The sequence below is a fragment of the Myxine glutinosa genome, chromosome 10, assembly GCF_964187855.1.
Source record: "Myxine glutinosa chromosome 10, kmMyxGlut1.1, whole genome shotgun sequence".
Classification (NCBI taxonomy): domain Eukaryota; kingdom Metazoa; phylum Chordata; class Myxini; order Myxiniformes; family Myxinidae; genus Myxine; species Myxine glutinosa.
The window spans coordinates 10,501,877-10,528,505 of record NC_136270.1 but is presented as its reverse complement, the minus strand read 5'-3'; the positions used below and the strand labels follow the sequence as shown (position 1 = coordinate 10,528,505).

At 42.1% G+C, this 26,629-nt stretch overlaps 1 protein-coding gene across 3 annotated transcripts in view; it reads right to left on the bottom strand.

Annotated features, from left to right (window-relative positions):
• LOC137434244 (RNA-binding motif, single-stranded-interacting protein 3) overlaps nt 1–26,629 on the bottom strand; it is a 561,728-nt gene that overhangs the window by 104,121 nt on the left and 430,978 nt on the right. For all 3 annotated transcript variants that reach the window (XM_068127062.2, XM_068127063.2, XM_068127064.2), the window contains exons 5-6: nt 11,934–12,091; nt 7,207–7,286 (exon numbers count right to left, since the gene is read on the bottom strand). In XM_068127062.2, the coding sequence (XP_067983163.1) occupies nt 7,207–7,286; nt 11,934–12,091 (238 nt within the window). The remainder of the gene's footprint in view (nt 1–7,206; nt 7,287–11,933; nt 12,092–26,629) is intronic.

Genomic DNA, 26,629 nt, shown 5'->3' with positions numbered 1-26,629 from the left:
TGGGGGGATTGAGGACTTGCGGTGGGTGGAGGGAGGGATTGGTGACTTAGGGTGTGGAGGGGGTTTGAACACTCGGAGTGGGCTGGTGGTTGAAGCCTAAGGGTTGGGCGGAGTGGGGGGATCAAGGGGGCAGGGGTGGAGGGGTTCCTCAAGCAACATTTTTAGGGGGCACATAGCTAGACAATATTAAATTCATAAAATATCACATTTTTTACTTTTCTTTGCATAATATTGTTGAAGTGACATTTTACATTACACGGAGTGTCAGCAGGAACCTGCTCGTCCAATACATTAATCCATTCATTATAATCAATCAAACTAACAGTAACCCAATGTATAATTTACCACATTTCATTGGTTGAGGATGGAGGAAGAGGGTGGGGGGGAAAAAGAGGAGTAAAGTGGGGCAGGCACAGGAACATCACAAAAGATGTTATTCTTTCTTAAGGGTGAATTGTGTGTCGGGTGAGAAATTACAAACACCGACAGCATCTCCACTTTTTGAGGAGACCTCCTCACTGACATTAGTAGTTGTATACATAGGTGATTGTATCCACAGCACACGTATACAATCACCTATGTATACCGCTACTTTTTGGTCCGGCCAATGCCCATTTACCCCTCTTTGATGCTTGAAAATGAAACTAAATTTTTTACAAAGACCATGCTTTCCGACTAAATCTTAAATGATAAGGAAATCAAGACATGAGAAAAGGCATGCTGTGTCACATTCCATCGCTACATTGGAGAAGAAGGAAAAGGCACATGCCTGGAGAAAAGAGAAACAAAAAGATTCACTGACGAATAAAAACTGGAAACGTATTGTAAAGCGTCAGGGGCAAGCAAGGACAAGGAAAAGGGAAGGGTTGGGAGAGGGGGCAAGCAAGGACAAGGAAAAGGGAAGGGTTGGGAGAGGGGGCGAGCAAGGACAGCAATGGAGTAGCAAATGGGAGAAATGTATCTGCTACTCCTGCATGGAGGTATTTACAATACCTTTTACCTGACCTTTGGCCAAGATATTAAAAAAAATTGTGCTCAATGTCAATGATTATAAAAAAAAATCAATGATTGTAAAAAAAAATATATATATTTTAATATCCAACAATTCATTATTTTCACAGTTACTGTGAAATAACTGAAAAGTCAGGACATGCTGATCTGACCTCCATGGGGAAAAATAAAATAATTAGTGTCGTTGCTGTTTAACTATGATTTGAAGTTGTAAAGATGAACACCAGCCCCATTCAAGCCCCTCCCAAGTCTCCCTCCCAACATTTGCACAAGTACACAAGAAGCTGGAAACTATGTTCAGAAATAATACAGATGTTGACAAACAGTTGCTCAAAGTTGAATGGCAAACAAACCCTTTTGTAAATTCCTTGATATCATCAATACAGGACCCAAACTTTATCATGGGTAGTTCAATATCCACAAACCACAATAATCACACATTCAAAGTCATCTTGCAATATACAGTCACGTGAAAAAGTAAGTACACCCCATGTAGAGTTTTGACTTTTTCAACATATTTCAACATTCAGCTATTTGATTTTCATTTCAACAATATTGATAGATAAAGGTGATATAATATAACAAATATCACAAAACATTTACATTTGGAGTCCATTGCATAATTTAAATAAACATAAATGCAAATTTCGCATGTGGAAAAAGTAAGTACACCCCTACATTTATCACTACTTGAAATACCTAAAATTAGAATCAGGTGCACCAGCTCAGGTGCAAATGATTAGAACATCGTTAGAGAGGATCTTGGAGGAACCTGTCTTATTTAAACCTCAGACATTTCGTTTGGTTTGCTCTTTGTTGTTGAAGTGTGCGGCGTCACCATGTCTAGATCAAAAGAGCTCTCTGGGGCCTTCAGAAAGAAGGTTATAGATGCCTACTAGTCTGGGAAGGGATTTAAAAAGATCTCCAAACAATTTGAAATCAACCATTCGACTGTCCGGAAGATCATCTACAAGTGGAGAAGATTCCAAACAACTGCCAACTTGTTCAGGCCAGGCCGCCCCAGCAAGTTCAGCCAGAGAGCAGACCCCAAGATGCTGAAAGAAGTCTCTAAGAACCCCAGAATGTCATCACGGGACCTACAGGTAGCTCTTGCCACTGTTGATGTCAAAGTGCACGAGTCTACCATTAGAAAGAGACTGCACAAATTTGATCCACATGAGAGGTGTGCCAGGAGGAAACCTTTGCTGTCCAGAAAGAACATCAGGGCAAGACGAAAGTTTGCCAATGAACACCGAGGCAAAGACCAGCACTTCGGGAACAATGTGCTCTAGAGAGATGAGTCAAAGGTTGAGCTATTTGGCCACAGTACCAGAAGACATGTTTGGTGAAAACCAAAGACAGCATTTGACCACAAGAACCTGATACCAACTGTAAAGCATGGTGGTGGAAATATTATGGTTTGGGGCAGCTTTGCTGCATCAGGGCCTGGGCAGCTCACCATCATAGAATCCACGATGAATTCTTCATTGTACCAGAGGGTGCTTGAGGATAATGTGAGGCCATCTGTTGGAAAGTTGAATCTCAACCAAAGGTGGACCTTGCAACATGACAATGACCCTAAACATACCAGTAAATCCACCAAGGAATGGCTGAAAAGAAAGAAATGGAGGGATCTGGAATGGCCAAGTCAAAGCCCGGATCTAAATCCCATCGAGATGTTGTGGGGGGATTTGAAACGAGCTGTGCATGCAAGAAACCCCTCAAACATCGCACAGCTGAAAGAATTCTGCATGGAGGAGTGGGCAAAAATTTCTCCCAGTCGATGTCAGAGACTGGTAGACAGTTATAAGAAATGCCTACTTGAGATTGTTTCTGCCAAAGGGGGCAATACCACCTATTAGAGCCAAGGGTGTACTTACTTTTTCCACATGTGAAATTTGCATTTATGTTTATTTAAATTATACAATGGACTACAAAATGTAAATGCTTTATGATATGTGTTATATTATATCACCTTTATCTATCAATATTGTTGAAAGGAAGATCAAATAGCTGTATGTTGAAATATATTGAAAAAGTCAAAACTTTACATGGGGTGTACTTACTTTTTCACGTGACTGTAATACTCGACTGCATGATGGTCTGTCTGCCGAGGCAGGTAGATACAGCCATACAGGCATAAATATTGGACTGTGGTTTCACACAATGGAAAGAAATTGTTCTTTTGTTTGGCGCCTGTCATGTGGATACTTTCATGTGGATTCATGTGGGAGGTTATTTTGAATCAATTTGTCTGAGTTCTCTGAAGCAGTTTATGCCTGGAGACATGGGCGGACTGGCCATAGGGCATTTGGGCAATGCCCGGTGGGCTGGGACCGCTGGGTAAAAAATGGGCCGCTGGGCTGGATAAAAAAACTGCTGAAAAAAAATTTGTCACGGAAAACTTCTGTCTCCATCCCCGGGGATTCCCCGCTAAATATCAAAAGTTCAAAAGGTCGCCCCTGACGCCTCATTATAATTACTAGCAACGGTACCCGCCCAGTAACACGTACCAGAGAAAACAAATCGTTTGCGCAATCTCCAATATTCGATGTGTTCACGGTTTGAATTACGTAATGTAACGTTTGTGACGATGTTTGTGACTTTTGTGTTCACGGTAGTGTTTGATGTGACGGTGTGAACGTAATTTCGTAATGTTTTTCGTTTTTATTTTCGTAATCATTTAATGAACGTAAGAATAATGTTTAATGATCATTATATGAATGAATGAATGTTATGACTTATGAATAATGCCATGGCGTCGCGTTGGCAGCAGTGACAATATAAAAATGTTTGCCAATAACTTCAAAGAGAGAAAAGGAACTTTTATCAGCAATGTCGTGTATCCTGAAGTTCTAAGCTGAAGAAGAGGGACCGTACAAAATCATTCAATTTTTTTTTCTAAAAAAAAGTGTACAGTTGATATCACGAATTGAAACCTCGATGCAATAATATTTACTGATATGAACAGTGATGTGGTTTTTTTAAAATTGAAATTCTAAAAATACTGTTTAGATTTTGATGATTTGCGTGTGATATTTAAAATAAATCGCGCCTCCTAATTGAAGCCCCGCCCTTAGGGTGGGTACCGTTGCTCGTCATATATAATGGCGACACAACAATTTTTACCGCTTTGCTTTGAAGAACGGGAATGAAGGGGGAGGAGTGTGTTAATATGTCTGGTTGAAGGCTGTGGCGCTGTGAGGTGAGGGGGTTTTAAGCCAGATTTTAGTCTTACAGCCGCCATGTTGGTGCTCACTGTCACTGCGATGCGAAGCGAAAGACGCCTCAGAGCTGTTTCATTCACAATCGCTATGTCGTATGTACTCCCGATACGTGTTTCCTTCATTGTAAAAACTACCAAATCAACAGTTAAAAGGATTTTTGAGCCGATAGGCCAAGTAAGTTTAGATAGGTCTACTCCCTACTGATCTAGTATTGATAACAATGTCGCGAACTGACTTATGATGCAAAAAAAATAAAATTTCAGCATCTGCATCTGTAACAAACAATAGATAAAGCAAACCAGAAGAGAAGAATGGGTCATGGTGGAGTGAGTGCAGATGATGGTGCAGCAAACATGCAGGGGTGCTACAAAGGCTTCAGTACTCTGCTATCAAAGGAAGCTCCAATGCAGATCCATGTTTGGTGCCACGCACATGTGTTAAATCTCGTTGTGACCGAAGCTACAAGTGTTGTGGTGACTAGCGCATCACTGTTCTCACTACTGAATGACATTGCAGTATTCTTTCGGGAATCTTATCAGCGAATGAACATCTGGAGTCGACACTCTACTACTGTGAAACGAATGGGAACTATCGGAGAAACTAGATGGTGGTCAAAGGATGCCGCCTTGAAGAAGGTTTTTGGTTCATTCAACAACCCAATTGGAGCGCTTTTCATGGAAGTTATCACCACTCTTAATGCCATACTAGTTGCTGACCAGATCCAAGCAGCTGTTAAGGCCAAGGTGAAGGGATACATTGCCAGTCTCCTGCAGTTTGAAACAATTCTGACTGCACAAGTATATCTGCAAGTATTCTCCCACACTACAGCGCTCTCCAAGTATCTACAAACTGTGCAATTGGATCTGCTGACTGTGCACCGGTTGGTGGATGAATTGCTAGAGAATATGCAGATGCTACGGGATGACTTCCAAGCTTGTCATGATGCAGCTGCAAAGTTTGTTCAATGGGCTAATGACCAGCTGGATGAAATGGATGTAAATCTTGTTATGGAAGAGTCCCTTCCTATAAAACGGCAAAGACAGCACAAACGTATTGATGGCGAACTGTCCATAGATGAGGCTACATCAGCTTCTGACCCATTAAAGAAGTATCGCATTGAAGTGTACAACCGAATAGGGGACACTATTATGAGCAGCATTGAGCAGCGGTTTGACAGATCAGCAACATCAACATTGTATGCTGATCTCTCACTTCTTCACCCAAGGAACTTTGATCAAGTGCCATCGGGAGCTATGGAAGAGCTGCATAAACATTTGCTGAGATTTGATGATGGTGTCACTGCGGAACAACGACGAAAAGAACTGCGAAGCCTTGTAGAACAATGGTCAACACTGAAACAATCAGAAGCAGATGCTTATACAGTGCAGGAGGACAGTGAGTCTGAACAGGACAGGAAGACTCTGCCAAGTACATGTAAGTCATGTAAAGCCTGTCCTCTCTGCTGCTACAAGGTGCTCCTCAAGTTGAACCTCTTCACTGATGCCGACAAGAGCATTGGGCTTGCCTACAAGCTGCTGCTTATGCTGCCTGTGTCACAAGTGGCATGTGAACGGCCTTTCTCTGCTTTGAAGAGAATCAAAAGCCGTCTGCGAAGTACAATGACACAAGAACATCTTGAGGCGTTCATGTTGATGTCTGTGGAAAAAGGGATCCTGGCCAAACTTGAAACTAAGGATATCATTGATGGTGTGCCTGCCAGAAGCAGCGAACTGCGCAGGCACCTACTCTCTTAGACATGACATGTGCTTGTGTTACTGAAAATAAATTTAATTTTTAGTGGATTTTATTTAGTTGTTTTTTTTTTCAAGCATTTCGTCTATTTTCTCAGATAAGCAACATATAAATGAATAATGGGCCGACCGAGGTGAAGGATGCCCGGGCCGGTTTTAAGACCCAGTCCGCTACTGCCTGGAGATGATGGAGTTCCAGTGGATGTAGTATATCTCAATTTTCAGAAGTGTAACACTAGGAAATGTAAGGTTCTCGGGAGGGTTAACACTAAAAAAAAACAGGGACTGCACAATGCAAAGGAAAGTCTTGCAGCATGTGACGCAGGAGAAAGATTTGGGGGTGGTAATATACAGGTAGTGGACAAAAAACATGGAAACACCTTGTTAAATGAGGGACATCAAGCAATGGGTTCCACACAAGTGTGACCCATGTGTTCATTGAGCAAATAACAACCCGGCATGCTTAGGGTCATGCATAAAAATTTTGTACAGGCCTGATTACCTACAATTATGGCTAGTATGGCTGCAAGAGGAGACCCACTTGCTCTGTTGATTGAACTTTTTGGACTGCTTTGGAATGTTTTCCGAATTTGCTGCACAGTCTCCTCTGAAGTCTGAGGATGCACAGTGTTCTTTCTCTTGCAGAGACAACTTGCACCTTCTCACTGTTTGTACCAGTCATAGATGGACTTCCTGGTTGGCTGGTTCTTTTCATTAAGTGTCCTAAAATGTCACTGGACACTTGTCACTGAATTTGTCTTCGCTAATTCCAGGATGCAGAACGCTTTTTCCTGTTTTCTTGCCACCATTTTGAGCACGTCTCCCCTCCCCCCAACAACGATTAAAAGAAAAGACAAAGATTACAAGCAAAAGCAAGAGATTAAACCAAAAAGAGATTAAAACAAAACTTTAAAAGATTTCCTTTCGATCCGTACATGAAGCATGGTTTTATCCTCAGTAGTTTTTGTAAAATACATTTTTTGAAGTGTATACTTCCTTTCGAATAATCCTGTATATTGAAAAATAATACCTATTTGGTGTTTATTCGACTATTGTGAGTATCTTGTTCCAAGTAGATTTTGAACATTCCACATATTTGGTGAATTTGTATACTCCTCTACGTTTCAAAACGTAACTCCTCTTCACTTTGTGAAATAATCAAAGTTTAGACTTTCCAACATGCTTCAAAGGTCGAGAAAAGACTGTTCGTGTAATACCTGGGATACTGGGTTGGGTTTGGATGAATTTTCCATTAAAGTGCTGAATGACAGCTTCACATTTCTCTGTAGATTCCATCCTAGAAAATACAAGAAAAACAAACAAGCAACCTGCATTTTTACATGCAAGGCCATAATATCAGGGAAAATAATCAATAATACATGCAGAGGGATTGGAGGTATAAATGACAAAAACAAATTAACAAACAAACAAGAAGGTGTCAGGCAGTAGGCAGCCTGACAGGTATAACAAAAAACAAAATCAATGAAAAATTATCAATGAACAACAAATTACATCAATGAAAAATTACGTTATCCAAATATGAGCTTCATAACTTAAAAGGTACCTGAGATATTGCCAGATTTGAAAGAAAATAAATAAGTAATTAATAATTACAATAAATAAATAATAAACATAAAATAATTAATTTCTTATTCAATTGGCTAATAGTATTCGTAAACCACCACTGATTCATTCAAATCTTTAACTTTTTGAAAATCAATTAATTAAGCAATTCATCGAAAAATTAAAGAATCAATCGATTAATTTATCAATCAATAAATGAAAAAATACCCTTATAGCCAAAGCCCTTTGTCACTGTTGTGTCCAAATATAAGCTTCCTAGCTCAAATGGTGCCTGAAATATTGCCCAAACGAGAAAGAAAATAAATAATTGATTGATTAATTGTGTAATTAAAATAAATAAATAATAATTGTAAAACAATTTCTTAATCAATTGGCTAACGGTCTTGACCTTTGACTCCTCGTTCTATCCCTTGACCTTGACCTCGTTCGTGAGTTATCGCACTGACAGACAAACAAACAAAAGAACAAACATACAAACGAGAGACTGACATCTATCTATAATTCCACTAATCTCTGTCTGTGTGTGTGTGTGTGTGTGTATGCGACCGCTGTTTCTCGACAACTACCGGTCCGATATATACACAAAGAATTAAGTTAAGCACCCCTACACAACGAATTAAGGTAAGCACCCCCTAATATATATTCTTTGTGTATATGTATACATTGGCATATATTCTAAGGTATGTGAGATCAAATAATGATTGGTATGACATTAGCAATTATCCATTGATGAAATTGAGTGATCAAAGTGAAAAAAAGTGATTGGTTGAGTCAGTGATCCGATCACGTGGGTCCTACACACGTTATTGACGCAAAGATCGCTAGAGGTCTTCTCAGAACAATGACTGTACGTTAGAAAACATAAACGTCATCCACACTGTCCGTGATGGACCTATAGCTCCATACTTAAATTGAGGTGAAAATATGCCTAAAATTCCCAAAAAATTTCACCTTAAATTATTCAGAATACAATATTGAAAACGGCATGATTGTTATGTTTTTATGTGACCATAATATCACTTCTCCAGAAAATATAGCAATATCATGGGTATATAACACTGTTTTGACAACAACAAACTTGTAATGTGCGAGGTTGTAAAAAAACGGGGGGGTGCTTAACTTAATTCTTTGTGTATACTTGAAACTTGCCAGGTATATTGCTGGGGACCCGAGGATGTGCCTTTTCAAGGTTTCATATTAATCGGACAAGTAGTTACCGAGCTATGGCGATTTCTTTACCAAACTCCGCAAGCCGTTCGCTTTGGACCAAACCATTGCATGTAAATAGAGGGAGGGGATTGTCACCGTACTCGCAAGCCGTTCGCTTTGGACCAAACCATTTCATGTAAATAGAGGGGGGGGGGTTGTCACCGTACTCGCAAGCCGTTCGCTTTGGACCAAACCATTTCATGTAAATAGAGGGGGGGGGATTGTCACCGTACTCGCAAGCCGTTCGCTTTGGACCAAACCATTTCATGTAAATAGAGGGGGGGGATATAATTTTAGATATATATATAGTACGGGCATGCCCTAGTCTATCTATAATTCCAGTAATCTCTGTGTGTGTGTGTGTGTGTGTGTGTGTGTGTGTGTGTCTGTCTGTATGTATGTATGCGACCGCTGTTTCTCGACAACTACCGGTCCGATATACTTGAAACTTGCCAGGTATATTGCTGGGGACCCGAGGATGTGCCTTTTCAAGGTTTGAAATTAATCGGACAAGTGGTTCCCAAGGTATGGTCACCGTACTCGCAAGCCGTTCGCTTTGGCTTTGCGAATGGACCAAACCATTTCATGTAAATAGAGGGGGGGGGGAGGTTCTGTGGTCGTTACTGCCACGTGGTTTCAAAGTTGCCAATGGACCAAACCATTTCATGTAAATAGAGGGGGGGGGGTTCTGTGGTCGTTACTGCCACGTGGTTTCAAAGTTTTTTTTTGTTGTTGTTGTTTGCACGCATGTTTTTTTGCACGCACGTACGGGCAAGCACGTACGTGCGGGCACGCCCTAGTATGACAAAAGGAACTTGAGTGGAATTATTCATCCATTTGTGAGAGCTGTGCTCGCACGATAAAATCGGACAAAATGGACGACGCCAGGATTAGGTTTCTCTGAGCTATTTATTCCCAGCTCACTCAAACGAACTCCAAAGCACTGAATCAGCCCATCGAACGGGCGGCAATATATATCAGAAACTCAACACACAAAAGCCATGCCTCTCAGGCGGGGCGTGGTATGCAAATAGATAAGCCACGCCTCTCAACGGGGCGTGGTATGCAAGGCAAGCGTTCGCCCGGTAAAGGCAAGTCTCAACACGCCCGGGCGAGTCCGGACACGTGACCGCTCGCCGGTTGCGTCATCGGCCGGTGCAGGGTAATTGTGTCATGCTACCGGTAACCGCTACACATTAACAGTATGCAAGTCAGAAATTATGATCATTATGGTACTGTGGTGATCTATCTATCTATCTCTATCTATCTATCTAAAGCGCGGTGATCCTGAGAGGAATATTTGTATAAATGTTTGTCCTGGGGGGAGGTTTGCTTGGGGGGGGGGGGGGGGGGAGATGGGAGAGGTATAAAACATATGGACACTGCAAGGACTGCAAGTTGTAATTTCGAAAAAAAGTGTATCTGGAGTGAATTAACGGGGGTAGAAAAGATCAAGGTTTTGGATGGGAGAAGATAAGAGATGGTGGTGAACAGCTGTTTTAAAGACCTGGAGGGAGGAGTTGGATTGAAGGGAGTGGGGGAGTTGTTCCAGAGGCGGGTGAAAAGGGGAATGAAGGAGTGAAGGTGAGCAGAGAGCCTTGATTTTGGCAGTTTAACCATAAGAGGTTTGCTGGCAGATCTTGTGCGACCTGTAGGAATATTTGGGGGACAGCACAGAGAGAGCTGGGGGAGCAAGGCCGGAGAGAAGTCGGTAGAAGACAGAAAGACCACCAACCTGCCTGCGGTGAGTGAGTGAAAGGCCCTCGGAGTTAGCTTCATCGCGGGAGATTCCAATGATTCTGAAAGCTTTGGCTTCAACAGCGTGAAGACGAGCTAGGTGTGAGGCAGGAGCACTGGCCCAGAGGGGGGAACAGTATTCCATTGAGCTGCGGATGAAAGCCTTGGATGTGGTGAGGAGCTCAGGTGTGCCAAGGAAGGACTTCGCACGACGGAGGATGCCCAGACGGCGACTGGCTTTGGAGGCCAGCTTGGAAATGTGGTTTTCCCAAGAAAGATCATGGCAGATATTGATACCCAAAAGCTTGAGCGACAGAACTTCTTGGAGAGGATTATTCAGAAAGTGGATGGGAGGGTTGTCCAGTCGGTCTTTTCGGAGAGACATCCTAAGAGTGTGAGATTTGTCAGGATTGAAAGACATGTTCCACTTGTTTGACCAGTCTGTGATTTTGTCCAGGTCTGCAGAGAGTGAGGAGGCTGCAGACTGCCTATCTGAGGGATGAGGAATGGAGCGGCAAATCATGTCGCTAAATGTTGCTAAATGTAAGATCAGATAGTAGGGTAGAGAAGCACACATATAAGGATAAGGCTGGAAAATAAGTTGGGTTTGAAGTTTGCATAGCACCCGAGTTGTCTCAGAGGACAAAGTAATAAACTGTGACTTGATGAAACTGTGACAAAGTTTGACTTGATGGTGGAATGGGGAAAATTTGTTGCAATTCCCTCACAGGTGTCGGTTCGATTCTCATAATTGTTCAGTGGAAATTTACACATTTTGCGATGGAATTTGCAACTTGTCATGGATTGATTCTTAGCTATGCATTCGTTCACGACTTGTTATAAACACCATAATTCCTTTTTCAAGAGTATACTGGGTATCATCCTTCCGAGGTCGGCAAATTGAGTACCAGCTTGCTGGGATGAATGATCCCGGTGTGTACCCCGGTTTAGAATAGGTACACTGTATCCCTGCACATCGTAAGAAGCGACGAAGGGTTGGCGTCAGGAAGGGCATCCGGCCATAAAAACATTGCCTCAAACAGGGAACCATGATTGTCATGGGGCCCGCAAGGCTAACCCCCGCTCTAGCGGGGAAAATGGCCTTAAAACAATCATTCATACTGGGTATCCACCACCATTATCCCTATATCATCAATAATGCAATTAATTATTGGGTCGTTTGACTCATACTTTCAAGATGTTACATATTTACCTCTTACAATGTCCAATCACATCTTGGTCAATAATTTGATTGAATTTATTAATTTTCCATGAAACCTTAGATTATGCACAGATGGACAAAATGGCCTTTATGTAAAATGCTAACTGACATTGGAGAAAAAGAACAATATATTATACTGTAGGTGCACGTTTATCTCTCTCACTCATTGATTGATAAAGTTGTAGGACTCACCGTGCAAAACCCACACCACGGCTGGAACCATTGGCATCCCGGAGAATGCGTGTTGAGACAACCTGACCGAATGGCTTCAGTAGAGCTTCAAGTTCCTGCTCATCCATGGAGAGCGGCAAGTTAGAGATGTATAGATTGGTGGGGTCTTGCTCCTGTTGCTGTATGAGTGAGAGAGAGAGAGATAGAAAGATATATAATGAGAGATCTCTCTTTGAAGTTACCAAAAGACAACAACCTCTAAAGTATGAGTTAAGTGTGAGAGCGAGTGGTTTATATGCATATACACTTTTTTTTTTCTTTTTTGTTTTTTTGTATACAAGATCGAGGCTCGTGAAAGAGCTAAGCTAAAGAGCTAAGACTCAAACATATTTCAGTGTCAATTTCCAGAAAATTAATTTCGTGACCACTTTAACTTACAACAAACCTCATAATCACAATACTTTGCCTATTTCATAGAAATAAGCAAAAGCAAGAGTTTTATGGTAATCGAGTCACATGGGTGGCACATTCACAAATGAATAATCAGGTAAATTTGGTTTCAAACTGAATTTTCACAAGTCACCGAGCATCCCTATCCTCGATCTGGTAGCAAGCACACTCCATAATTCTTGGCAGCTTGCCCAATGTAATGCTGGTCATGTCTTTGATGATAGCCAATGCTTTCTTGACTGTACCACGTTTGTCCTTCTGAAAGGTCATGAAGTCTGAGTGCTGTTGTAAAAACATCCCACATCGATGATATCCTTTTGCCTTGATCTTCAAATCGCGAAGTTGTGATCTCCCATTCTTATGGTGAAGTCATTTGAGGCTTTAGATTTCAGTTAACCTTGCTCTAGAACTTCAAAGAGTTATTTTATTTCAACAATCCGCAGCTTTCTACTGTCCTTGGAAGATGGATTGCGTTAAGCAAAGCTTTATCCAAAACATTCTCCAGATGGCTGCCATCTGAGTGCCTTTCACCTGAGTGCCTTTACTGGATCCCAAAAATGCACAAAAGTCCTTGTAAGATGAGATTCATTATCGCAAGTGATGAATGCAATTTGAAACCATTGTCAGGTAGTATTACAGGGGCGATGAAACTAATATGTAAATGCTTAAAAACTACCATGAAAAGTTGAAGCTTTGTTCTGGTATTAAAAAATTATAGATCATTGATAATTCCAAACCTATAATCGACAGTGTCCACGACATAACAAGGGGAAGGCGAAATGTTTATCAACTTGTGATTTTTCTGCATTATACACACACATTCCACATCACAAGCACGTAACCACATTGGGCCGAGTGGTAGATAAAGCATTTGCAAAAGGTAATAAAGTATACATTATAGTCTACTAATGGGGTCACCCGTGGGAATCCCACGGGCATGGAGGTGTATCGTTGCTATCGGTGCAGCCGTTTTTGCGGTACCCGGGACAATAACGTTAGGCGGGAGTCCAAACCTGAAAATGCTGGAGGCCAAAGCTGAAATTGGAAAAATAATATAGCCTATTTTACTCCAGGGGGTCCCAGGATTACCCACCAAAAATATCGTTGCGATCGGTTCAGCCGTTTTTGCGGTACCTGGAAATGGATGGATGGACAGACAGACAGACGGACGGACATTTGGTGAATTATAGCAAGATAAAAAAGAGCAAACTGGTTTATAAAGAAAAATCAATATTCATGTTTTTTTTCCAAATTTTTTAAAAATAAACATTGCGCCCTTGTTCCACTATATCAGATGACTACGCCCCTAAATGCAAGGACATTGGAGCGAAATAGAGGTCGTGCCAGATTATTGTTTTTTTATACAATCTTTTTTTTGTTCAAATTTGGATCCCAAGCATTGTTTACGGGGTTGTGGTCAGTGTTTAAGCCTTGTGTCAAAAGTTATCCGCCAATTTGCTTCAGACAAACCTAAAATGTACAGGATGCATGGCTGTTTGCACAAGGCAACATTTTTCAACAGATGGTTCAGATCATTAGAATTGAAACTTATGGCGCAAACTCCAAATGTTACCGAAATAAGCTAAAATTTGGCACAAATAGTTATTGGGTGATACCTATCAAGGGCGACTAGAGCCAAGATTAAAATTCGGAATTTCATTTTTCGGACCACCCGAATGCGCAGAAATAAACTAACAAATGCAAGAAGATGTGAAAACATCTTTAGATTCATTGTTGATTTACAAGCAATCAATGATGGGTTCGTATTTGATCAGCTTCATGATGACATATATCCAAAATAATTCGAATTAAAAAAGGAAAAACAAGCTCACATTTCAGTTTCCTTTTTAGGATGACAAATCGAAATCAATAATAATGAATTTCACACGAAATTATGACAAACGCGATGCTTTTCCATTCCACATTGTCCGAATGCCTTTTTTTAGATATAAATTTCTGCTTTCCTTTCTTCGAAGGAATGTTGAAAACATTCCTTAGAAGCTATTTTATGATACGGTTGCAGATGAAACTAGAACGGCACTCAGTAGAGAGCTCCTGGTTGGCCATATCACTCAATGGTGAAGAATCACTTAAAAAATATACTAGCTGGACCCGGATCTTCACCAAAATTGAATCGATTCTTCCTTGTCACACACCTGTCCAACAAGTTTCGTCCAAATCCTTCCCTAACCTTCTTGAGATATGGTACTATATATTGTTTTTAGCCCGATGAAGAATCACTTATTAAAAACAATGGTGAAGAATCACTTTTACAATTTTTGTATCCGGATCCGGATCTTCACCAAAACCGAATTATTTCGTCCTTGTCACATACCCATCCTGCCCACCAAATTTCAGCTGAATCCGTCCACAACTTTTTGAGACACCCTGCATACTATTAGATAGACAAACAGACAGGTGTGAAAACATAACCTCCGCCCATCGCAGATGGTGGAGAAAATAAAGTTGAATACTGGATGTTGTAAAATTACCATCATTTACAGCAATCCTTATATTTATGAATAGCCAATAGGGGAATTATAAATGATAATACAGTATGATATTTTAGGACTAGCTGATACTGTACAATTAATAAAAAGAATTGTAGAATTGTCAGATTTGTGTCAGAATTGCCAGGTGTGTGTATGTGTGTGTGTGTGTGTCGTTTGTTGTTATCTTACTATAATTCATCAAATGTCCGTCTGTCTGTTCGAAGGTACCGTAAAAAAGGGCAGAACCGATCGCAAAGATATTTTGGGTGGGTAATCCTGGGACCCCTGGGACTAAAATAGGCTATTTAGTTTACCCAATTTCAGCTTTGGTCTCCAGCATTCTCAGGTTTGGACTCCCGCATAACATTCACGTTCGCATAACGTTCATTGTGACGATGTGCTCATTGTGACGATCTTACTATAATTCACCAAATGTCCGTCTGTCTGTCTGTTCGAAGGTACCGTAAAAACTGCTGAACCGATCTCAACGATATTTTGGGTGGGTAATCCTGGGATCTCCAGGAGTAAAATAGGCTATTTAGTTTTCCCAATTTCAGCTTTGGTCTCCAGCATTCTCAGGTTTGGACTCCCGCATAACATTCGCGCTCGCATAACGTTCATTGTGACGATGTTTTCATTGTGACGATGTTGTGACGATGTATGTGTTTACGGTAGTGTTTGACGTGACGGTGTGAACGTAATTACCTTCGCAAAAGCGGAGGGTTATGTTTTGATCGCTGTGTATTTATTTGTATGTCTGTGTGTGTGTGTGTGTGTGTGTATGTTATTCGCATAACTCAAAAAGTATTCAACCGAATTGCATGAAATTTGGTGGGATGATTGGTTATTATACGGGACACATTTGATTAGATTTTGGGAGCAATCGGGTCAAAGGTCAAGGTCAAGGTCACGAAAAGGTCAAAATCGTATTTTTGTTGTTCTGTTCCCTACACTCCCATGCCAAGTACAGAACAGTAGCTGCGGCGAAGGTATGCGCTCTACCGAGTGCCCGTTCTAGTTTCGTAATGTTTTTCGTTTCGTAATCCTTTTATGAACGTTTAATGTTTAAAGAACGTTTAATGTTTAATGAACGTTTAATGCCCTTCGATGTCCGGGGCCGCACGCACGCTACACTGGACGGGCCAGCGTGTACCTTGCCCTTCGCCGTCAGGCTCGGGTAAACCGCTGAGCCCCATCCGTGATGGGGACTGGGGCTTGAGACAGTGTCCCATGAACGAGGAATTCCCAGTAAGCGCGAGTCATCAGCTCGCGTTGATTAAGTCCCTGCCCTTTGTACACACCGCACGTCGCTACGACCGATCGGACAGTTTGATGAGATCCTCGGATCAGCCCCTGCTCGGGCTGTTCTCGGCTTGTGCCGGTGCACCGAAAAGATGAGTGAACTTGACTGTCTAGAGGAAGTAAAAGTCGTAACAAGGTTTCTGTCGGTGAACCTGCGGAAGGATCATTATCGGGACAACATGAGAGCGAGCGAGACGCGAGACGTACGTGGTACGTGATCGTCCATGTACTGTTTAGCCATGTACTGTTTAGAATTTGATGATTTGCGTGTGATATGATTCAACGGATGTTTATATGAATTGTTTAAAATAAAAAAGCCTTCAATTTCTGGTATTTTACCTTTTCATTTGGGCTTCCCAATTGAAGCCCCACCCGTAGGGCAGGTACTGTTGCTAGTCTCCATAATTTGCCTTTTCGAAGGTGATACAGACTTATCCCAGGACTCGAAGTATCCACCCCCGTTTGTGAAGTATCGTGATTCATGGGCTAAGTTGTGTTGTTCTCAGAGTTTTGTTCCAAAGGCTCTTTTCATGATCGTCGATGAGCCCTTTACAACCTCCAACTGTAGTTTGTTTGTGTTAATTTTTTAGGTTCCCTGTACGTTTCTTCTTTATCATTACTTAAATCATTATTTATATCATTATGCATTATTTTAGCCAAAATCACTGGGTACTGATATCTCAATCAGCAATGCTGTCTTTTCCTTCTTGTTCCTGAGTACTATGTCCGGTAGCAATGCTTTGTCTTCTTTGTTCACGATGGATTAGATCATTACATCATACAGTACGTGATCATTATGTCCTTGTTTTCAATGATTGCTTTTGGTTCATGTTTCCACAAGTTTTGTAGAACTGGGATATTGAAATTTCTGCAGATGTACCAATGGATTACCGTACTCTACATACCTTGTTGTACCTTTGGGTGTACAGCTGCTCTGACATGATTTTTTTTTTACATCCAGGTCGGAGGTGACTCGTGCTTTCTGTTTCTACCTTGCAGAACCTACACTTGTGCATTTGACTCAGTCCTGCCATCTTTTAAAATCAATTGGTGTAGTGTCCTTGATCTTGGGCATTAATAAATGATTCATTCTCCGTCCGTTGAGCTGACCTCTTCTTAGCCATTCCATTGATCCTTCTTTGTCTATCTCCAATCTGTCCAACTCTTCTTTTTTTTCTTTGCTCTCTTGTCTTTCTCCCAGTTGTCACTATATATCTGCTGGTATTTCATCCTGTACTTTTCTTTTGTTTTTTCATTTGTTTCTGTTTCGGTTTGGTGTGTGACATCTTCTAATTGCACCTGTTTTTGGAAGATTTTGCAAGGTGAGTGAGAGATACTTTTCTGGTTTGTGGTGTTCATGCTTGTACACAAATTGTATTCTGTAGTCTATTGAGCTTTTCACATACTCTGCTAATCCTGGAGTCATCGCTCTGTTGCACGTGCTTGAGTTCCATCAGGCCGCCACCTCCTACTTTCCTCGGCAGGTACATTCTTGGGATGCTCTGATTTTGTACAACATTTTTTGGCTAGTGAGGAGTTTCCTTGTTTTGATATCTAGTTTTTTGATATCCGCTTGATGCCAGTTTACTATTCCGCAGCTGTACTGAAACAATGGTTCTGCCAGTTGGTTTATGGTTTCAATTTTGTTCCTTGGGGTAAGATATGTTTTAGGATCAGCATCGTTCTACACTTGTATTCATTTTTAATTGTTTTGCGCATTTTTTATGATAAGTTTGATGGCCCTCTTCAACTCCAAGGTATTTGTAAGATGCTTAGTTGTCTATCTCCGGTATTGTTGTATTTAGTTAGACTTTATTCTGTCCGTTTTTGTTGGTCTACCTTGCATGAATGTACATTTGGCACACTTATTTATGTCAAATTCTCTTTGGATGTCATCGGCGAACCGTTTCACTAATTTCAATAGGTCTGCAAGTTTTTTGTCGTGCGGTGCAGAGTTGTAAATCTTCCAGTTATAGTAGATGCGTCACCTTTCATGTTTCTTTGGATGTTCTTTTATTAGATGTTAGGGTGTATCCGTGTCCTTGCTCATTAATGAGGGTACTTCATGGGTCCAGGCCCAGGCAAAACAGAACTCTACTCCTGGTATTTCAATCTTTCCTTCTGAGTGCTGCAGGATTAGTGTGGTATTCCACAGATCCATGGCTTTCCCAATCAGCTTGATTATTTGGGGATTTATCTTGTACATTTGCATGCACTTTTATCGTGTGTTGGAGGTGTGTTCGTGTGTGTGTGTGTGTGTGTGTGTGTGTGTGTGTGTGTGTGTGTGTGTGTGTGTGTGTGTGTCCATCTCTCTCTCAGCATATTTTCCCTTATACCAGCAAGTTATATTACCAGTTAATGTTGCAATTGCTTTCCTTTTTTCAGTCGATAAGCATGCTGCTCAAGAAAGGTGTTCCCAAGCCTGCTGGCCACATTCTTTCGCCTCTTATGCAGCTATTTTGCCTTTTAGACAAAACAATGATGAATTTGTTCATTCTTTCTGTTGTAGGGATGTTTTGGTATTTATGTTTCTCCTCTGTGTGTATCTGCCAGAATGAAGAAATGCTCAGTCCATCTACATGAACATTGAAAACTGAACGATGCTAAAGTTTTTTAGAAAAATGATAGATGTGAAATTTCCCCCATATTTTTAGATTTTCTTGCTCATCGCTTTCAAATTAAAACGTTAATGGATGAGCAAACATTTTCAATCATTCTACAGTTGTTGGCTAACTCAATGGGGCCGACAGGGTAGATCAATCAGGTGGCACTCACCTTTGAGCTATCTAGCAATGGGTATGATTCTGACCCAATTATAAACTTAAACTGGTGCTTCTTAGGCAGAGCACGTAACATGAATGAATGAGCCAGCTGTTGGATGGGACGTTAAGCGAGGGTGCCGTCTGCCAGCATTTGTTGGTGGCCATTAAATATCTCATTGTGTTTTTTTCTGCAAAAGTAGGCAATTTTGTGCCAGCACTCAGTCCAAATCCCCAATTTCTCCCATTACCAGCCATGAGGCTTATTCTGGTACCATTATAGTTGTGGTCCCCAAGGCACAATCAATGTGCATAAGGACCGACGACCTACCAGGGTATTATATTAGAATGTATACAACAGTTCCACTGTTACCCATTAGTGGACAAAACCAGCACTACCAAGCCAGATACATGCATGTGTACACACACACACACACACACACACACACACACACACACACACACACACACACACACACACACACAAACACACACACATACATGTGCGCACACATACTAACATACACACACACACACACACACACACACACACACACACACACACACACACACACACACGCGTGCACACGCACGCACACACACGCACACACACACACACACACACACACACACACAAGCGCGCGCACACACACACACACACAAGCATGCACACGCATGCACGCACACATACATTCATACACACGCACGCACACATAAACACACACACAGACAAACAGACACAGATACATACACACAGACAAACAGACACACATACATACATACATACATTCATACATAGTACATAGCACATACATACACACATACATACACACACAGACCGACACAGACACACACACACACACACACACACACACACACCTATATATATCTATCCTGCTGTGCATATAACCGATTTATCTTGTTTATATATCTGAGCTGGTGTGAGAAAATCATATAAAGACAATCCAGGCCATGATGAGCTCCATCCTGTCTGGAAAAAAAAAATCAATTACATAGCTAGCTCTCTAATCCACATTATGGCATATGGCATCATGTGCTGTGGATGTGGTTCGGTCTGGAGAGAAATATATACCAAACAACCCAACACATTTGATATAGCAGTTTGTATGGTTACATCCATGTAAGGGGACATTCATATCATGTAATGCATCATTACAGCAAGTTTGGACACCCCCTCTCTTCACAACACTCCATAATGCCGGGCCAAAAAGCTCCCCATCCTGTACCCACTAATAATTATGTAATACTTCATGAGAAAATACCTCTTATACCAGGAAAAAGAAGGACATGAGAAAATGAGGAAATTTTGTTCACATATCAAAAGCAGGCTACATGTTAGTGAAGCAAGAACTAAAGGCCAAAGCAAACCCTCAGAGCTGGAATCAAGAGATAAACTAGAACGCCACTCAGTAGAGCGCATACTCCCGCCGTGGGTCAAGTTGGAATAGTACGATTTGACAAAAGTTTGAGGGAGTAGTTCAGTGACAACACAACACAAGACAAGACAAGACAGACACTGCACAGATATATATTTAGAATATATAGAAGATAATGTTGAAAAAAAAACAAGGCAATTTCACTTACATTTTCGGATTCAGCGATCAATTCCATACAAGTGAGTGTATTTTGAAGCATGTGTGACTTCAAATAAAATTGTAAGCCAGGAAAACGTTCGTTTCATTCCTTAGGGATACAACATGTAAAACTGGCCCAAACGTCAAAACAAAACTCGCTCATTTTAAGCCGTACAAGCTAATGCGACCACTCATTCTTCTGGGAAGAATCCCGTGCACATGCTGGTCACACTTATAACTCACCGAAGTCTTTATAAGTTCATCAAATACTGACACCGCGATTGACATTCGCTGAGGTAAATGTTGATAATGATATCTCTTCTAAGGTAAAAAACAAAAACAAAAAACAGTTTTAAAGCATTATACGTATCAAACGATACATTTTATGAAACGGGGAAACCTAATACACACTTTGGTGGTTTTAAAATGACAGAATATGTCTTTATTATAAATATTAAAAAAAAGAACCCTGTAGATGACGCTGCTAACAAAATACACCACTCTAACGCATAACCACGAGTTTAAACTACATTTACAACAAATATGAAAACTATTTTCATATCACAATGTTAAATATAGAATATATAGAAGACAATGTTAAAAAAAAATGAGCCCCATCTTCCAATGGTAAAAAAAAATCCTTCAAAAAATTCCTGGATCGGGAATAATATCCTGAGCTTCACCAAAAACTAATCAATTCTTCCTCATCCCAAGGGCAATCATCCCACCAACTTTCATCCAAATCCGTTCAGAACTTTTCCAGATATCTTGTTCACGAACACACGAACACACACACACACACACACACACACACACACACACACACACACACACACACACACACACACACACACACACACACACGATCGAATGCATTACTCCCTGGCGGGAGTAACTATTGAAGCGAATCTGCTTTTCTTAATTACCCATAAACAAGAGAGCAAATAGAGTGGGAAACAAATTTGAATGGGTTAAATAACGCAGTTGAAAACTCCTTTAACTCTCCTATAACTGATCTCCTATAACTGACTCCTTAACGCTGATCCAAACATCTAAAAACTCCACTCTCTATTGCTTAATATATCGACGTGCCTGAAAGCAATCTAATTTTGAAGATGTGTGAGTTTTTGAGGGCCATTCTTTTTTTGCCTTTTTATAGTTCAAATGCAGGTGCCGGCTGGGTGTTTGGCTAGCGGCTAGGGTGCCGGCTTAGGATCCTAGAATCCTGGGTTCGAATCCCGGTCGATCGCTGAATTAACGCCAGGGGGGTTGACTCAGCCTGTTCATACCTTCCGAGGTCGGCTAATTGAGTACCAGTTCACTGGTAATTCCCTGCTTGTCGTTAAAGGCGGCAAAAAGGGTTGGCGCTTGTCGTTAAAGGCGGCAAAAAGGGTTGGCGTCAGGAAGGGCATCCGGCCGTAAAACATTGCTTCAAAAAGGGGACCGAAAAACAACAACCACGGTTCCCGAAAAAGGCCAACCCCCGCTTTGCGGGGAATAAATGGCCTCTAAAGGTGTTTTTTTTTTTTTTTTATTTTATAGTTCAAATGCAGCACAAGGCTGTGGGATCGCATCATTGGCTGCGTGTATGGCGATGGCGATGATGCAGTGCCCCCTGCTGGTTAGGGCAGGAATTTGGAATTTGTTCATGGTGCCGGCGATAGCTCTCCTGCTCTTCGCGAAGGACGCCGTGGGATCTTTAACGTCCAACAACGAATGCTGGCAGACGGGACGTCCATTTAAGGCGACCATCCGAGGGACGGAGCACACATTGAGGAATCACCTTTCCTTTGAAACATTGGGATGACAGTTTATGGCTGGGTCAGGATTCAAAACAAGGCGAGGCAGCTTAGAGGGGATTGTGTGAACCTCTAGGGCCTAGGCTATCCTCTCAGCCCTGAGGGCCGTTTGGAAAATACCACACCTTCCAGTATAGTGCATTATGATATGTAAGAAAAAGGGCTGGCGCTCGATTTTTGTGCCAAAAGTGATTTTTTTTGCAGTTTAGTCAACTTTAGGGGGTAAATTAAAAGGAAAGTTAGGGGTTGAATTTTTTCGCGAACTTTTAGGGTATTTTGGGGGGCCTTTTAGGGGGGGTGACCCCCAAAAATTGCACAATCTATATCTCGGCTCCTACACATGCTTGCTTCATGATCTTGGTGTCTAGGATAGGGTTTCTGGGTGCGCCGAGTTCAATTATGTTGTTTATGAGGTGATCTGAGGTCAAGGTCATAGGCTCAAGGTCACCACAGGGTCATAAATGGCTCCAAAAGGTAAAATTAGCCAAAATAACTGAATTATATCGTATAGTACCACTTTATATAGGTTTTATTGGGTGAGGAATTCAGTCGTGACATCCTTTTCGACATTCGCGGTCAACCCCTACTTTTTCGGTTGGTTCACCCCATAAGTCTGCTAAAACCGCAAACACCAGTTTGGGGAAAAAAAATCATCCAACAGGCCTTTTTTACATATCATAATGCACTATATCCTGGCTAAATGCCAAAACGTTGATGTAGCCATATTTTGCTCATCTTTTTCTTCTTTATTTCCAGGTGTGTCGCTGTATTGCTGCGAACGTGTCCATGAAGTGAAGCTCTGAGCATTTCAACCTGCCTTCTGCAATGTCGAAACGAAAATCTGAAGAAATAAGGATTTGCATCATTTGCAAAGAGGGAGACTCTGTGAACAACAAACTTGTTGATAAACATGATATATCACTCGTGCGAGATCTAAAATAAAGGGTTGTAGAGCGGGCTAGTCTAGGTGATGTGAACCTCAAATCGCTGGCAGATCATTTAAGTAGCTTGTCAGAGTCAGATTTACGTAATGTGTATTATCACAGCAAGTGTCGCAAACCTCTTGCAAATAAGGCCAACTTAGAGATGTGCAGAAAACGCGCTCGTTCCCAAACACCAACGTCTTCTCATGCATCCTCTACCTCCGATGTAGTGCCAATGGCTCCAAAACGTGGACGGCCACCCAAGACAGAGAAGTCTGATGCAGCAATTAGGCCTCTAAGACAGAAAGGTTGTAAGGTGCTTCCGAAGGAAAAGAAATGTATGTTCTCCACATGTTCATTTTGTCCAAAATCATCACAAGGGCTGCATAGAGTAGTATCGGATTCTATGGGTCAACGACTTCTAGCAATCAAAGAGGCTACCGAGGATGACTTAGTCAGATCGAGTCTAGCTGAACTGTCGGACTCTGGAGATGCATCAGCATTAGAAAAGTACTACCATCGAGACTGTATCAGGGTTGCAGACAGACATGGCAAGGAACAGGGAGATAGCGATGCATATAGACATGTGAGAAATGTGTGTGATGCTGAGTTTGTTGTGTATGTGAGAGATTCCCTAAGTATAGATGACTGTGTCCTTAGCATGAATCAGTTAAACAACTTTTACATCAACCTGTTGAAGGAGAAGAAAATTCATGAGGAGAGAAGTGACAATCACAAGAAGCACCTGAAGGAATTGATTGAACAGCATGTGCCAGAGGTTGAATTTGTTGAGCCTCCCAATCCTACTCACAGCCACAGAGTTATGAGGAAGAAGTCAGTGGGGCAAGCCGTTGAGTTTGCAACTGCAGACACAGATACATGGGTTCTCATTGATCTATCTCGTGCCCTGAGGAAGGAGGTTCTCCACGCAAGAGACTGGAAATTCACAGGCGACTTCAATAACTTTGAAAATCCCCCTATGCTAGAGTTTTTAATAATGCATATCATGTATGGCTCTGAAGCTCGAATAATCTCAGGACAGCGTGAAGCAGAAGTGAAGAAGAATGTGGATGTTGTGTGCCAGCTGATAGTGCAGAGCTCAAGAAGTCACAGACAAGTCAAGTTGAAGACTTCTCATGGGTTAAAAAAAACAGTGGAAACCCCGCTCTCAATTGGCCTTCCCCTGGCAATTCATTCCCGTATACGTGATCAAAACCTTGTCTCTACATTGTCCACGGTGTAAATAGGAAGTGACTACCAACACATACTCAATCTTCAGAAGAGGGTGGAGTTCGCAGTGCAGCAGCAGATGTTGTCAACTGGAGGGTACTGCTTCCCAGACTTTGTCAAACGAAATGTCCCTCTCTGGTTTGCTATAGACAACATTGACTTTCTAGAAAACACAACATATGGACAGAACACCTTTCACGGGACGTTGCTGGTGCTCTTCCAGCGGGATGAAGATGGAGAACTCATCAACCAACCACTGCAGATCCCTGCCAAGCCCCCTCAGAAACCCCTCCAAATGCAAATCAATTACCGAGACGAGCCTGAGATCAAACTGACTCCAATCAGGTTCCCCAGTTACCCTTTCAGCTAGGGAGTGGACCTACTAAAAAAGTACTCGAAGTTCACCCACACGTGGGCATTAGCCAACCTACTCGCCAATACACCCCTGCCTAAGGCACCTGACACTGATGATGGTGGAGGAGATGCTGGAGATGCCACAGATGCTGCAGATGTTGGAGATTCCAGAGATGCTGCAGATGCTGGAGATGCCACAGATGCTGCAGATGTTGGAGATTCCAGAGATGCTGCAGATGTTGGAGATTCCAGAGATGCTGCAGATGTTGGAGATTCCAGAGATGCTACAGATGTTGGAGATTCCAGAGTTGCTGCAGATGTTGGAGATTCCAGATATGTTGCAGATGTTGGAGATGTCAGTGATGCTGCAGATGTTGGAGACAAAACCGAGATGATTTTAGAAGTAACAGAAAGAAAGGGGAAGAAAAGATTGAAGAAAGAAGACGTGATGCCAACTTGGGCAGCCATGCAGCACCTCCTCATAAAAAATCAGAATGGCTACCAGCTACCGACAAAAACCAATGTGGAAGTTGTGGCACCGCTGTTTCGAACATCACCCACTGATTATGGTACTCTTTACAATGTTCTTTGTTTGGCACAAGACATATCGGCGGTGGTTGTTGGTCCTGAAAGAAGAACTCTGATCACTCTTGATCTCGACCTCTATCAAAGGGCACTTCAGCTGAAGGAGTCTGTCAAGAACAAGAACTGGGTCCTGAGGGCTGATGGGTATCTCCACGTCATTTTTGCTGTACTTCATGGACTTGGCAAAACATCAGAGGGGAGTGGCCAAGACACCGTAGCAGTAGACGCAGGTATCTATTCTTCAGCAGCGCTGAGAGGGATATACAGCGGCAAGAGCTACAAGCGAGGTGTGGAATACCACATCATGAATGCTCTCGCCATCCTCCTGCTTAAACTGGACGTCGTCATCGGAGAACTACCTCCAAGTGCGCTCAAGGGACTGTGTGTAGCATTGCGTAGAACCCTCCATGAGCGTGACCCAGAAATGGTATCCATCCACGAAGACCTAGGGAGCTACTATTCAGAAAATATCCAACAGGAAGAGCCTTCAATTGGAGGTGGGGAGATGAGTCAGTTCTTTGACAATTACCTCGAGCAGGTTGAGGCACTTCTCGAAATCATTGCAGCGGCGAGGTCGAGAGACTGGGAAGGCTGCCTGGCTGCCATTGAGAAAAATATTCCTTCTGCAAAATACTTCCATTTCCATGGCCTGATCAACTACGCAAGACTAATGCCTCCACATTTGGCCCAGATGTATCAGCTGAAAGACGATGATCCTACAACATGGGAAGCCCTCAAGAATGGTGACTTTGTTGTGACCAAGTCTATGCAGGCATTCTGCAACCTCTTCACAGACCAGGGGTTGGAGCAGGAGATCAAACTTCTCAAGAAGCATGGTGCACTGCCTGGCATCACACAGGACGAAGCTGCTCTCGACAGGTTTGTCACTACAATGCCTCACCTTGTGCGGTTGGTGCAGAAATATCTCCAGCCCTTCCCGAAGACTTCAGCAGCAGAGGAGAAGAAGAAGGAGCACTACCAGCTGGCAGGAGATATATGTATCAGGTCAAGCCAGAACGTTCTCAAACTGAGGGACAGTGTCATCCTCCACTGTGAGGGAAACCCTTACACAGTGAGTACGCCTCTCAAGAACATTTTCTCCTCAGCCGTTATCCCGGAGAAAGTCAAGTATGACATCCTCAACTATCCGACTCTGGGGCAAGAGCTCTATAAGACGTTTGTGGAGGAGCGGCTCCTACCAACATCCAAACTATCAATTTGGGATCGA